At 46.9% G+C, this 13,828-nt stretch overlaps 1 protein-coding gene across 1 annotated transcript in view; it reads right to left on the bottom strand.

The window, feature by feature from the left end:
- SLC12A8 (solute carrier family 12 member 8) overlaps positions 1 to 13,828 on the bottom strand; it is a 147,322-nt gene that overhangs the window by 127,735 nt on the left and 5,759 nt on the right. Inside the window, exons 5-6 of the mRNA XM_032149947.2 lie at positions 7,967 to 8,432; positions 6,603 to 6,698 (exon numbers count right to left, since the gene is read on the bottom strand). Coding sequence (XP_032005838.2) covers positions 6,603 to 6,698; positions 7,967 to 8,432 — 562 coding nt within the window. The remainder of the gene's footprint in view (positions 1 to 6,602; positions 6,699 to 7,966; positions 8,433 to 13,828) is intronic.

Genomic DNA, 13,828 nt, shown 5'->3' with positions numbered 1-13,828 from the left:
AGCTAGAGGAGAAGATTTGAAATGCTCCTAAAACAAAGAAATGATAAATGTTTGAGGTGATGGATACCCCAATTACCCTGATTTGATCATTACACATTGTATATATGTACCAAAATATCACATGTACCCCATAAATATGTATAATTATTGCATATCAACTTAAAAATGTTTTAAAATCTTGCTGGCCTAGGAAAGACTGACCCTCTCAAACCTAGCCAATTCTCAGAGACAGCAAAAGGCTTAGCCATGAACACACCTTTCTTAAGCAAAACAACCAATGCTGAGTCTATACCTCCAAAGACCACCTTCTCATCTAACTCACACACCAAGCCAAGATTTCTCCTGACCCAAATCATCCCAGAGCCAGGCACCTGACAACCAGAGGCCACCCCTATAACCCAGAGCCCACTAGAATTGTTCAAACTGCCAGTCCTAAGCTGTCCACCATGCCCTGCCTTTCCTCTCCTGCAGAAACCCCAATAAAGGCTTTGGACTGGACATTCCCCTCACTCCTGTCTTCAGCCCCCTGAGCATCCCTGGTGCTTCCCCTGTGACCCTGCGTGGCATAGTGTATTCTCTCTTCTCAAGCAAGGTAAGTAACAAAAATCTTCTTTCAGTGGCATTGACCTCTGCATGTTCTCACCTCTATAAGTTAAAATATGGCAAGTACAAATGAGTCACAGAACCCTGCCTAACCCATTTCAGTGAAGAACACTTTCACTCCAGTTTCTAGGTGGGACATTTTTATCCAGAAAATGTCCCCACTCTATTTTTTACAAATATGCAGCATTTGGGACCCAGTTGTCATTTTCAGGCAAAGTAACCAACAGGGCTATAAAGTGGAAAGGGGGAATGACAGAGGAGAAAGAGAGGAAAGGATGTCAGTGTGCATATGAAACGCTTCTGCCGCATCTCAATCCTGAGAACAGGATCTGCCATTACTTCTCTCCAGCTCCAAGAGCATAAGCCTCTTGTCTTCTGCTGCCTTTAAAGTTGCTTCTGTCCATTGACCAGAGGTGGTTTTATGGTGAAGCTAACAGCTTAAGCCTTAGGATGCATCACTTGGCATTTGGTACCTTCCAAAGATGATGCCAAATTTTCTATTTGCAATTTGTATCCTTTTTACTAGAGAGTCCATAAAAATGGTATATGCTTCATGCCCTACAAAACCTGGGATAGTGAGGGGGTCATGGCCCTAGGAATCCCAGAATTGAGCCCTGCTCTTCCACCCAACCATTTGGGCCCCAGTGTCCTCATCTTAAAAAGAGGAGCTTCAAGAGATATAAATATGCATAAAGAAAAAAAAGAGGGGCTATCAAGACCATCTTGTCTGAAGTTCCCTTTTCCTTCCTCCTCAGCTGCATTCATTTTTTTACATCTACTAATAAAGCAATACGCTATTGCCTGGCACGTGGTTGCCGAGGCTCACTTTGCATATTGGCTTTTTAAAGATGCTAAAACAGCCCTGAAAAATGCATAGTAAAAATAAAAGCCAGTTCTTAACCATACACTGGCTAACGAGCACTCAGAAAATAAGAGCCAAGCTTTTGCAGTGAAGCCTGACACCCATACTCAAAATTGGATGTGTCAGGGTCAACTCAGGGCTGTGCTCTGGGGCCAGTAGCCTTGCTTCTAACCTGGTTCCGCCTTCTAACCTTGCTCTGGGCAAGTCATTCAACATTTACGTCCTCCTGGACCCACTACTGCTGTAACTCAAGTCTCTGGGCTTTCTTCTTGACACGACAAGCAAAGGGACTAGGCCAGAGGATCTCTAAGGACTCCTCCGTGTCTTGATTGTTTGGTTCTGTTTCTATCTGCCTCTCTTGCCGGTGCTACTTCCCTATTCACCATTGCCCCAAAACTTGACCAGGCTCCATCTTACCGTGCCAAGCTAACTCAGGTAAGCCATCTAATTGAAGAGGAAAAGACAGAGGGAAAGTGTGTATTAGTCTGTACTTGCATTGCTATAAAGAAATACCTGAGACTGGGTAACTTATAAAGAAAAGAGGTTTAATTGGCTCATGGTTCCACAGGCTGTACGGGAAGCATAGAAGCTTCTGCTTCCAGGGAGGCCTCAGGAAACTTTCAGTCACGGTGGAAGGCAAAGGGGAGGCAGGCATCTTACGTGGCCAGAGCAGGAGCAAGAGGTCCTGGGAGGTGCTGCACACTTTCAAACAACCAGATTTCATGAGAACTCACTCACTATCAGAACAGCATCGAGGGAATGGTGCTAAACCATTCATGAGAAACCACCCCCAGGATCCAATCATCTCCCACCAGGCCCTACCTCCAACACTGGGGATTACAATTAAACATAAGATTTGGTGGGGACACAGATACAAACCTAAGAGAGGAGAGGACACAGCAGGGAAAGAGCTGGGACGTTGTACAAGAAGACAGGGAGCAGAGTCAGAACCCAGGCAGGCCTCAGCGACCTGGAAACTCCTCCTCCTGCGCTTGGACAAGACACCATGGTTCTGATGGGGAGCCTACTTCCACGGCCTGCAGCGGGTTTTTTCTAGAATAATTAGCCAGACTTTGGCCTGCAGACCTCCTAGAAAAGGGTCCACATGGACCCACCAGTGCTATACTTCAAGTCTCTGTGGTAAAGCAGAATGCAGAAAAGCATGAATCCGGTGTACTAGTTATATTGGTTTTTGGTGACTTATTCTCAGGCCAGCTTCCCTTTTAAGTTCCTGTTGAGACCCTCCCACCTTGAGAGAAGGAAGACAAAAGCCTCAGGCTAGCTGGAGGCACTTCTTATTCCATAAGAACTAGGAGATTGCTGTTGTTTTTGTATTTGTTTTAGTATCTCCAGCAGGAGCTGGGGATCCTGGCAAGAACTGTCATTCAATAAACACCTGGTACATGAAACCGAGTTTTCTCCCTATTCTTGATGCTAAGAGCATGAGATTCCGCTGGACTTCAGACCTCCACACAGCTTGTCAGCTTGCCATCTGTTTTTGTCTCAGGCTACCTGCTTCCTCCTGCCAACTCAGTCTTCCTGAAACACCCACATCGTCACAGTCCTGTCTGTCCAGTACCTGGCACAGACAAGCACCCAATCATTGCCCATTAGCCTTCTGTTCACCTCCCTCTGCACCGGCTGTTTCTTTCTTAGTTTTCAAGCCCCAAGTTTCACAGCCTACTCCGCTGGGTTTCCGTGTGCAGTCGGCTTCATCCAATCATCAAATGAGCATTTTACTTAGTGCTTGTCATGTGAGAGGCAGTAGCCCAGACCCTTCCACATATGGCATCTCCTTTAATCGCATAAAAACCCTGAGAATCAGGTCCACTCACCCCATCACATAATTGTGGAAATAGACTGGGAGCCAGTGGGTAACTTGCCCAAGGGCCCAGCCTGTCCAGTGGCACAGTCAGAATGGGAAACCCAGAACCCAGGTTTGAGTCTACCACCAAAGCACTCAAAGTGCCTCCAGACGGAGGCCCCTGGGAAAAGACTTGGCCTGCCAGCAGTTCGGTGGGTCTCCAAACACACACTAACATTCCCAAACCACTCCAGACTCACCCAGGCCTAGAAAGCACCCATCATCTTCAACAGACTGCCCACCCAGCAGGTTGTCCGGAACAATGTCCCACAGTCTGATGTTGGCCCAAGGTATGATTCTGGGTTTGAGACTCCTGCCTTAGGTCTTCTGCCTGACTCAGCTGTGCTGAGTCATGCATTTATTTGCCAATGGATCCTTCTGCTCATTTATACCACTACCCCCTCGATTAAATACATACTCCCCACCTTAGTTTTATTATTAGCCATTTATATAATATAAGCTGAATGCTGACCAGGAACCAAGCACTATATCAAATATTTACACAAATTATCTCTTTTGATTGTCTTCATTCTCTATGATAGTTTCAATCACTGGGCAGTCATTTTGTAGGTGAGGAAATGGAGGCTTAGTGAGGTTACGAAACTTGTTCAAGGTTCCAAAGTATTAGAGCCAGGACTTGACCCAGGCAGCACATGCACCCTCAACCACCACACCATTAACACTCAGATCTACAGATCCTTCCCAGGTGGCTCACTTATTAATGACCAATCTACACACACACACAAACACAGAGAGAGAGAGAGAGAAAGAAAGAGAGCGAGAGAGAGAGCTACTCTATCTGGTCCTAAAATGATTAAAGCCAAACCAAGAGTCCATTCATTCACCCTCCACCTAACTTCCAAGTGTCCCCACCCTTGCCAAACTTCCTGTGAGCTACTTTGTAATCACCGTGACCAAGAGAAGAGCAGGTCAAGACTGAAGGTGGCATGACACCCACTAGCCTGTCTTCCCACTGGGCACTGCCTCCTAATCTTGTGTTCTGCAGGCCCCAAAGCTCCCAGCAGAATTTCTGATCCCCAAGACTGGAATAAAATTGTTCAAAGGTTCACAGGAAATTTCTTGAGGGCCAGCCACTCCTAGAGTTCAGCTTCCAGCATTTTAACCACCTAACTTACTTTCTGTTCCCCCGCAGAGGTCCTTAATTTGCCATCTGGGTGGCTTTGCTTATATCATTTGGAGCAGGAGGCACATAGCAAAAAGGATGAAAGCTTGAGACTTGGCATCAAACGTGCCTGGCTTTACAGTGCTACAGTTCTTCTGGTGTCAAACCAAAATAATCATATCAACTTCAGAGTGTTGCAGTGGAGATAAATGAGGTAATGCATATTAAGTGCTCAGTATACAGTAAGTGCCCACTAATTGGTAGCTATTATCATTTTCTCACCCTCCCACCTGGAATATGTTTCCCAAGTCCACCATATGTTCCACTGCCACCATTACTTTAAGACTTAATGCAAATGGCAAGTCACCCAATTCCTAGCCAGGTGAGTTCGGTTCAGTAGAACCAACACTGATGGGGCATCTTCTATACACAACACACTATGCCAGGTATTGGGGATACAAAAATAAATAAGACATGCCCCTGAATTTAAGTTCACAGCCAGCTTTAAGGGAGACAGAAAAGAAATAGCTCATTTCAATGCTACATGGTAAGTGCAGTGACACAGGATGCTGTGGAACAGGAGGGGTGAGTTAACCATCACAGAGGGCCCTGGGGGCCAAGATGAGGAGTCTGAGCTGAATTCTGAAGGCAGTGAGAAGCTATTGAAGGAATTTAAACAGAGGGGTCAAATACACAGATGTATGCTTCATAAAAGAATCACTTAAGTAGCAATGTGGAAAAAGAAGTTAGGAGAGTATGAATCATCCAATCAAGAAATGGTACCTTTAACAAGACAGTGCAGGGGAGGGAGAGAGAAGGAAAGGATGGATTTCTAAATCATGAACACCAAAGGCCTTAAAATTGGGCATTGGGCCGTGTCCAATCCTTCAATGTTTAGATATTAAGGGAGAAGGAGGCAACACAGAGGTCATTGTATCCATCACATTTTAGAAATCAACTCTCTCTTAGGGTACTTATGACAATTTAACTTGCATTGTAGTTTTCTGTTGTTTGTTCATGTAGCCAATCAACTAAAATTTACTGTCCACTTAAATACCAATTTAAATACTTAAATACCACTTAAATACTTGGGTGAAGGTTTCAGTGACAAATTGTTGATAAGAAGCATCAGCAAAGATCAAGGGAAAGATATAAGCTCTGGGGAATGGTGTGGTTCTGCTGGAAGGTGTGGCAGGAAGAAGATGTGGGGAACTCGACTTGAGACTCAGATGGGGTCAGACTGTGTAGGGCTGAGGCTGAAGAGTTTGAGCCCTTAGTAGTGCACATGAGGAGACACTGAAGGTTTTAAACAGAGGAGAGAGGAACAGATGCTATCACAGGGGAGATCCCAGAATGTCTTATTTGTCTCTCCTTTGGGAATTGCTGGGCCTCACATTTTCTATCTGGGTTTCTTTTTCACGTTGGTTCTCTCCCCTCTGGTGGGGATTGTTCCCCTGTTATAAGGCTGGGAAACCCTACTGCCCCTCTCTAGAAAGCAGGACAGAAAAGCCCAAGGGATGGTGAAAACTTCATGTTGAGTGATCATGGATGGCAAAGACCCTGGGTGCACATAGTTTCTGGATAAACACCTTAGTATGGCTTATTATTATTATTATTTCTTAAGGGATCAGCTCTCCATTTCTGGGTAGAGCCACTTCAATTCCTTATCTATGGAACGCATGTAACTAATGCTCAGCAGGGAGAAGATAAAGAAAAAAAAGGAAAAAAAAAAAAAAAACAGCAAACACCAGGGCATCCAGAAATCCTTTTGGCTTCAGAACATAAGAGTTTTTTCAGAAATAAATTTACCTTCTTACATTGGTTTGATTCAGAATTAAAATGAGTTCATATTATCTGAGTCCTCACTGTGACTGCCGTGGAAGACCTCTCAGGATGGAGTTTGGAGTTGTGGGGGATCCCAGGATTCAAAATCCACCACAAATAATGCCAAAGGTTTTCTGTGTATGAACAGTTAATAATGGCTATAACATTTTGGCTATAATATTTTCTCATTAAACTGGATGACCAAAATAGACTTTGGAGTTAATTACATCTAAAGGGTGCACTGTAATGTTTGCATCCAGCCCACTGTCTGGGGATCCCCGTGCTCACAGGCCTCCATCACAGACCCTGGCACATCCTGAGCCTACCTGCTGGGCTGCCTCATGGAAGAGCTCCTGCACCTGGGACATCTGGGTCATTCTCCAGCAAACAGGGATCCTGGTGATCTGGACAAGGAGACTGCTCTGGAAGGCAACAGCATCCTTGGTCAGGCTGGCTCCTCCTCTCCTCTCCCCTTGTTGTCCATCCTTTCCCTCTACTAGAATTGTTCAAACTACCAGGCGAGGCCCTGGCTGAGGAAGAAACCTTGTCTACCTCATCTAGAAACTTGGCCAGGTTACCTTTTTGGTACCCAAGTAGATCCCGCTGGTCCTTCAGAGCCCACCTGTGCTCAAACCTTGCTGCCTTAGAGCCTCAGGCACTCCCAGCTCTCTCCTTCCCTGAGCTCCTTAAATATGTGAGGGTCAGAGCCAGCTGCCTGGCTGCCCAGCCCCTGAGGACACAGAGTCACACTCCTCTCCCACTTTCAAGTGCCTCGTGAAGCCCTCTCTCCAGGAGGAGGGCATCATGACGCACTAAACCTGGCTGCAGATGGTGAGTGAATGTAGCTGCGCCCTCAGCAGAGGGGAGAGGTGCCATGAGGAGGCTGTTTTGGGGCCCTTCTGGAGCAGGGCCGGAGAAGGGTAGCAGAGTGAAGAGGGTGGGTGAGAAAAGGCTGGACAGGACTAGGGCAGCTCCTCAACCCACCCCCAGGCACCCTCCCCTTCGCGCTGGACCTGGCTTTCCTTGAGGGGAGGAGGGAGTTTGTCCCCTTGATCTGTGTGGCATCTCTCCCCAGCACAGTGCTGCAAGGTAGACGGGGCTCAGGACCCTTTGGAAGAAGGAGGAAGGCGGGGGAAGAGAGCAAGGGGGAGGGGTAGAGCTGATCGTCCTGGGAAGAAGGCGACTAAGGACAGCAGCCAGCACTGGCGAGGAGGGAAGGCGCCCGGAGCACTGAGTGGAGGGTTGGGGGAGCAGGGTTAGCCCAGTGGGAAGCTGGGAAGGCTGGGGGACTTGGTGGGCTGCAGTCCTGCCAAACGCCGGGTGATAGGTAGGGGGCCAGCGCACCCGGGTGTCCCCGGCTGCCCGCGCCGCACAAAGCAAGGGACCCCAGGCCTCCGCCTGCCCTTCCCGCCGCTCCGCAGAGCCCGCTTCTCCGCGGAGCCCCTACCCTCACGTCTGGGCAGGGCTGGGACCCGGGCCCCTTGGCACCCCACGCAGACGCGAACCCCCACCCCAAGTACCCGGGCCAGGCCCGTGTGCCGGCGCGCAGGTGACCGGCGGTAGGGAAGGATCCACCTGGGCTGGGAGGTGGGGGCAAAGGTGATCCCAGGCCTGGCTCCTAACTGCAGGCCGGGGAGAGGAACTGTCCCGAGACCACCCTCTCCACCCCCAACAGCCCTTCCGCCCTCACCTGCTCCTGGGACAGCCAGCTCCCAGCGCCCGGCCCGCTCGGTCCCCGCCCCGCCGCCACGTGGCTGCCCCGGCTCGGCTGCGCGGGTCCCAGCTGTCCCGTCCCGGCGGGGGCACCCCTACCGCGCCAGCAGCGGGAGTCTCGGGCCCAGGTGGAGAGGGGGCGCTGCAGAGGCTTTCCCTCCGCAAGGGTCGGGCCTTCGCGCCTACCTGGACAAGAACCTTCACCTGGGTAGGGGCAGGGCTGGGGGAAAACAGGGAGTAGGGGCCGCAAGCCCACAGGCTCGACGTGACCAGCCACTGCCGCTCCCCCCTCGACAGTGCCACCAGCGGAGATGCCCAGCCCCGGGACCGGGGGGTAGGGACAGGAGCCTACCCTGTGCGGCTCTGAGGAATGGCTGTGAGCACTGCACGCAGGACTGAGAAAGCCCGGGATAAGCCCGGAGTGCAGGGAAACCCGCAGACCCCTGGGCAGATGCGGAGAAGCATCTGGTACCGGGGGTCTCCGTGTGTGCCTGGCTGCGTGATCAGGTGACCCCAGACTCTGAGGGTGTGGAACTGCTTTTGCCAGGAAAGTGCTCTGGGCATGCTGTGTAGGGGTGAATTACCCTTACCCCCTTCAGCAAGACCCAGAACTGCCTTTCCTAGGGGTGAAGTAAGGTTTCCAGGGCCTCATGTTGCAGAAAAAAAAACCCCTAAATTAACATACAGAGAGATTAAATTATCTCCATTCCCAATCTGGCATATTTCCTAAACCTTAAATAACTTGAGAGGCTTCCATGTGGGCTTCTGAGAAACAGGAGGGCAGCTGTGAGAACTTCCCACGCCCACAAGCCTTTGTGTGAAAATCTCTAAAAATAGAGGTTGTTCTTTTAAAAACAAAAGGGAAGGCTAAGCCATGGGAACACTGACAGAACCTAACCTCTCGCTTCTGCTCCAGCAAAGACGTGTGCGAAGATATAGAACATCATATTTGCCATTTTTACCATTTTAAGTGTACAGTTCAGTGGTATTAATCACACACAATATTGTCCAACCATCACCGCTATTTCCAAAACTTTCATCGTCCCCAATAGAAACTCTGTACCCACTAAGCACTAACTCCCTGTTTCATCTACCCTGAGAGGTAACTCCCCTCATCTACTTCCTGTCTCTAGGGATTTACCTATTTTGTGTATTTCATGTAAGTAGACTCATACAATACTTGTCCTTTTGTGTCTGGCTTACTTCACTCAGCATAATTTCGTCAAGGTTCATCCATGTTGTAGCATGTGTCAGAATTTCATTCCCAGCAAAGAAATTTTTAATAACCCATCTCTGCCAGAAAAAAAGACCCCCCAAAATTACAGATTAACCATCTGTGAACAAAGGATGAATAGGCGGACAGGTTGACACAGTCACGTTACTAGAATCCATTATGCAGTCAGTCACTCCTTGGCATTTGCAGGAGATTAGTTCCAGGCTCCCTGACCAATACCAAAATCCATAGATGCTTAAGTCCCTGATATAAAATGATGTAGCATTTGCATTTAACCTACACACATCCTCCCACATACTTTAAGTCATCTCCAGATTACTTACAATACCTAATTCAAGGCCAGGCACAGTAGCTCACACCTGTAATCCCAGCACTTTGGGAAGACAAGGTGAGAGGATCACGTGAGCCCAGGAATTCGAGACCAGCTTGGGCAACATGGTGAGAGCCTATTCTTCTCCCTACAAAAGAAAATTTAAAAATTAGCTGGGCATGGTGGTGCATGCGTGTAGTCCCACCTACTTGGGAGGCTGAGGTGGGAGGACTGCCTGAGCTCAGGAGGTTGAGGCTCTAGTGAGCCATGATCATACCACTACATTAAAGCCTGAGTGACAGAGTGAGATCCCGTCTTAAAAACAAACAAACAAAAAAATACTATGTAAATTGCTGTTATACTGTATTGTTTAGGGAATAATGACAAGAAGAAAACTTTGTACATGTTCAGTAGAGCTGCAACCATGCTTTTTTTTTTTTTAACCAAATATTTTTGACCTGCCATTGGTCAAATCCACAGATATGAAGGGCTGACTGTATTTCCATAGATTCATCAGAATGACCAGCAGAATCATTTTTCTTATTCACTTTTGGTGGGTCATTCATGACACTTCTCTTTTTTTTTTTTTTTTGCCTCAAGCTGGTTTCCTGTTCGCTGTCACCTTCCGATGAGTCTCCCTCTAAGTGTCAACATGAATTTTGAAAAATCTGCATTCAATTCCATATCAGCCTGAGTTAAAAACTTTAGAAAAGGAAATCCACCTTTCGCTTTATAACCACCTACTTCCTGTCACTCGTCACTTTCTAAATAAATGAGAAGTTCCCTTCAAAGCTTATAAGCATCTTCTAAACCCAGGAACAAATATAGTTGTTTATTTTCTTCGTGTTAAGGCTAGAAAAACCTGCCCTTTGCAAAGAAAAATATATATGTATCCTGCTTAATGTAGATTTTTCTTATAACAATGACACTAACCTTAAACAAACAAACAAACAAAAAAACTCGTGTTGAAAAATAGTATCCTGGCTGGGCGAGGTGGCTTGCACCTGTAATCCCAGAACTTTGGGAGGCTGAGGCAGGTAGATCATCTGAGGTCAGGAGTTCGAGACCAGCCTGGCCAACATGGTGAAAAACTGTCTCTACTAAAAATAGAAAATTTAGCCAGGTGTGATGGTAGGCACCTGTGATTCGGGAGGCTAAGACAGGAGAATTGCTTGAACCTGGGAGGTAGAGGTTGCAGTGAGCTGAGATCATGCCACTGCACTCCAGCCTGGGCGACAGAGTAAGATTCTGTCAAAAAAAAAAAAAAAAAAAAAGAGAGAGACAGAGAGAGAGAGAGATAGTATCCTGCATATCCTTTAAACATTGCCATTTTTAAGATACTGCCCTACATGAACTAGTAAAAGCACGTTTGTTGCATCATTACTTTGTAATACTTTAAACAATGAGAACAACCTAAATGTCCATCAACAGAAGACTGCTTAGATAAGTTATAGCACAGCCATACTATGACAGCTGGCATTAGAAATAATTAGGTGTTTCTGGGCTGGCTGCAGTGGCTCAGGCCTATAATCCTAGCACTTTGAGAGGCTGAGGCCGGCGGATCACCTGAGGTCAGGAGTTTGAGACCAGCCTGGCTAACATTTGTTTTTGTTTTGTTTGTTTGTTTTTTTTTTTGAGACGGCGCCTCGCCCTGTTGCTCTGGATGGAGTGCAATGGCATGATCTCAGCTCACTGCAACCTCTGCCTCCTGGGTTCCAACGATTCTCCTGCCTCAGCCTCCTGAGTAGCTGGGATTACAGGCACCTGCCACTACGTCCAGCTAATTTTTGTATTTTTAGTAGAGATGGGGTTTCACCATGTTGGCCAGGCTGGTCTCGAACTCCTGACTTCGTGATCTGCCCCCCTCAACCTCCCAAAGTGCTGGGATTACAGCCATGAGCCACTGTGCCCAGCTGCCTCGCCAACATTTTTAATAAAAATACAAAAAATAAAAACCCCATTTCTTTTTTTTTTTTTTTGAGACGGAGTCTCACTCTGTTGCCAGGCTGGAGTACAGTGGCATGATCTTGGCTCACCACAACCTCTGCCTGCCAGGTTCAAGTGATTCCCCTCCGTCAGCCTCCCGAGTAGCTGGGATTACAAGCGCCAGCCACCACACCCAGCTAATTTTTGTATTTTTAGTAGAGACGGGGTTTCCTCATGTTGGCCAGGGTTGTCTCGAAATCCTGACTTCAGGTGACCCACCTGCCTCGGCCTAAAAACCTCATTTCCAATAAAAATACAAAACAAATTAGCTAGGTATCATGGCACGTGCCTGTAATCCCAGCTACTCGGGAGGCTGAGGCACAAGAATTGCTTGAACCTGGGAGGCGGAAGTTGCAATGCGCTGAGATGGTGCCACTGCACTCCACCCTGGGTGGCAGAGCGAGACTCCATTTCAAAAAAAAAAAAAAAAAGAAACAAAGAATTAAGTATTTCTGTACATGCTAACATGGAACTCTGTTCATCACGTAATAATGAATAAACACAGCATGTCAAAGAATAATGTATAGTGTTGTTTTTTAAAAAAGCAGTGTATACACATACACACATACATACATATATATATATGGTTTGTATAGAAAAATACGGCCAGGCGCGGTGGCTCACGTCTGTAATCCCAGCACTTTGGGAGGCTGAGGCAGTTGGATTGAGGTTGAGAGTTCAAGACCAGCCTGACCAACATGGAAAAACTCCGTCTTTACTAAAAATACAAAAACATTAGCCGGGCATGGTGGTGCGTGCCTGTAATTCCAGCTACTCTGGAGGCTGAGGCAGGAGAATCGCTTGAACCAGGGAGGCAGAGGTTGTGGTGAGCCGAGATCGCGCCATTGCACTCCAGCCTGGGCAACAAGAACAAAACTCCGTCTCAAAAAAAGAAAAGAAAGAAAAGAAAGAAAGAAAGAAAGAAAGAAAGAAAGAAAGAAAGAAAGAAAGAAAGAAAGAGAGAGAGAGAGAGAAAGAAAGGAAGGAAGGAAGGAAAAAAAGAAAGAAAGAAAGAAAGAAAGAAAGAAAGAAAGAAAGAAAGAAAGAAAGAAAGAAAGAAAAGAAAGAAAGAAAGAAAAGAAAAGTACACATCAATCTGTTAATAGTGGTTATCTCCAGGGAGGGATTGAGATAGTGAGTACACACTTTGGTATATAAATTCTGAATTTTTGTTGTTGTTCTGGTAGAGACAGGGTCTCACTTTGTTGCCCAGGCTGGTCTCGGGCAATTCTCCTGCCTCAGCCTCCCAAAGTGCTGGGATTATAGGCGTGAGCCGCCAAACCAGTCAATTCTGGATTTTTATTTAATTTTTTTTTCTTGCAATGAGCATACGTTACTTTGGAATCTGGAGGGGGTGGGGTGGGAGATGAATAAGAAAATTAAAAAACAAACAATGTGGGGTAGATTGTATTTCCCATACGCTCTAATTACAGTATGATGTTGGGATTCCTTCAAAAGGAGTTAGGGTCTCTGTTACCTCCCATTGAGCCTGAGTGGACCTTTTTAAGTGCCCCAGCCAACAGGAGAAATGGTAGAAATGACACTACATGACTTTGTGGGCTAGGTCCTAAAGGCAATAGGGAGCCTGGCTTCCTCACTGTCAGTGCACTGACCCTTGGGATCCAGCCACCATGTTGTGAGGAAGCCACATGGAGAGGCCACGTGTTGGTGTTCCAGCCAATAGCCAGTGTCAACCACTGGACATGTGAGTGAAACAAGCCTGCAGATTCCAGCCCCGCCGCGGAGACTCCAGGCATTGTAGAGCAAACACAAGCTGTGCTTGCTGGGCTCTGTCTGAATTCCTGACTCACAGAACCCATAAGAGAAAATAAATTGTTGTTGTAAGCCACTAAGGTTTGGGGTAATCTGTTATGCAGTGATAGTGAATACCTAGAGCATCCAACCAAGGTTAAAAAAAAAAAAATTATTTCCTTTCAAAGTATTTCTATTTATTTCATTGTTTGAATTCACTGTTTTTGAAGCCCAGTTATATATTAAAAAAGAATAATATTGTTATTAAACTCACTTTTTTTTTTTGAGACAGAGTTTTGCTTTTGTTGCCCAGGCTGGAGTACAATGGCACAATCTCGGCTCATGGCAACCTCCACCTCCTGGGTTCAAGCGATTCTCCTGCCTCAGCCTCCCGAGTAGCTGGAATTACAGGCATGCACCACCACGCCCAGGTAATTTTGCATTTTTAGTAAAGATGGGGTTTCACCATGTTGGCCAGGCTGGTCTCGAACTCCCGAGCTCAGCTGATCCACCTGCCTGAGCTGGGTGAGACACACAAAGCAATAGGCTCACTATCG

The sequence above is a fragment of the Hylobates moloch genome, unplaced genomic scaffold (genome assembly GCF_009828535.3).
Source record: "Hylobates moloch isolate HMO894 unplaced genomic scaffold, HMol_V3 SCAFFOLD_4, whole genome shotgun sequence".
Lineage (NCBI taxonomy): Eukaryota > Metazoa > Chordata > Mammalia > Primates > Hylobatidae > Hylobates > Hylobates moloch.
The sequence above is the reverse complement of the archived record's forward strand: the minus strand, read 5'-3'. Positions and strand labels throughout refer to the sequence as shown.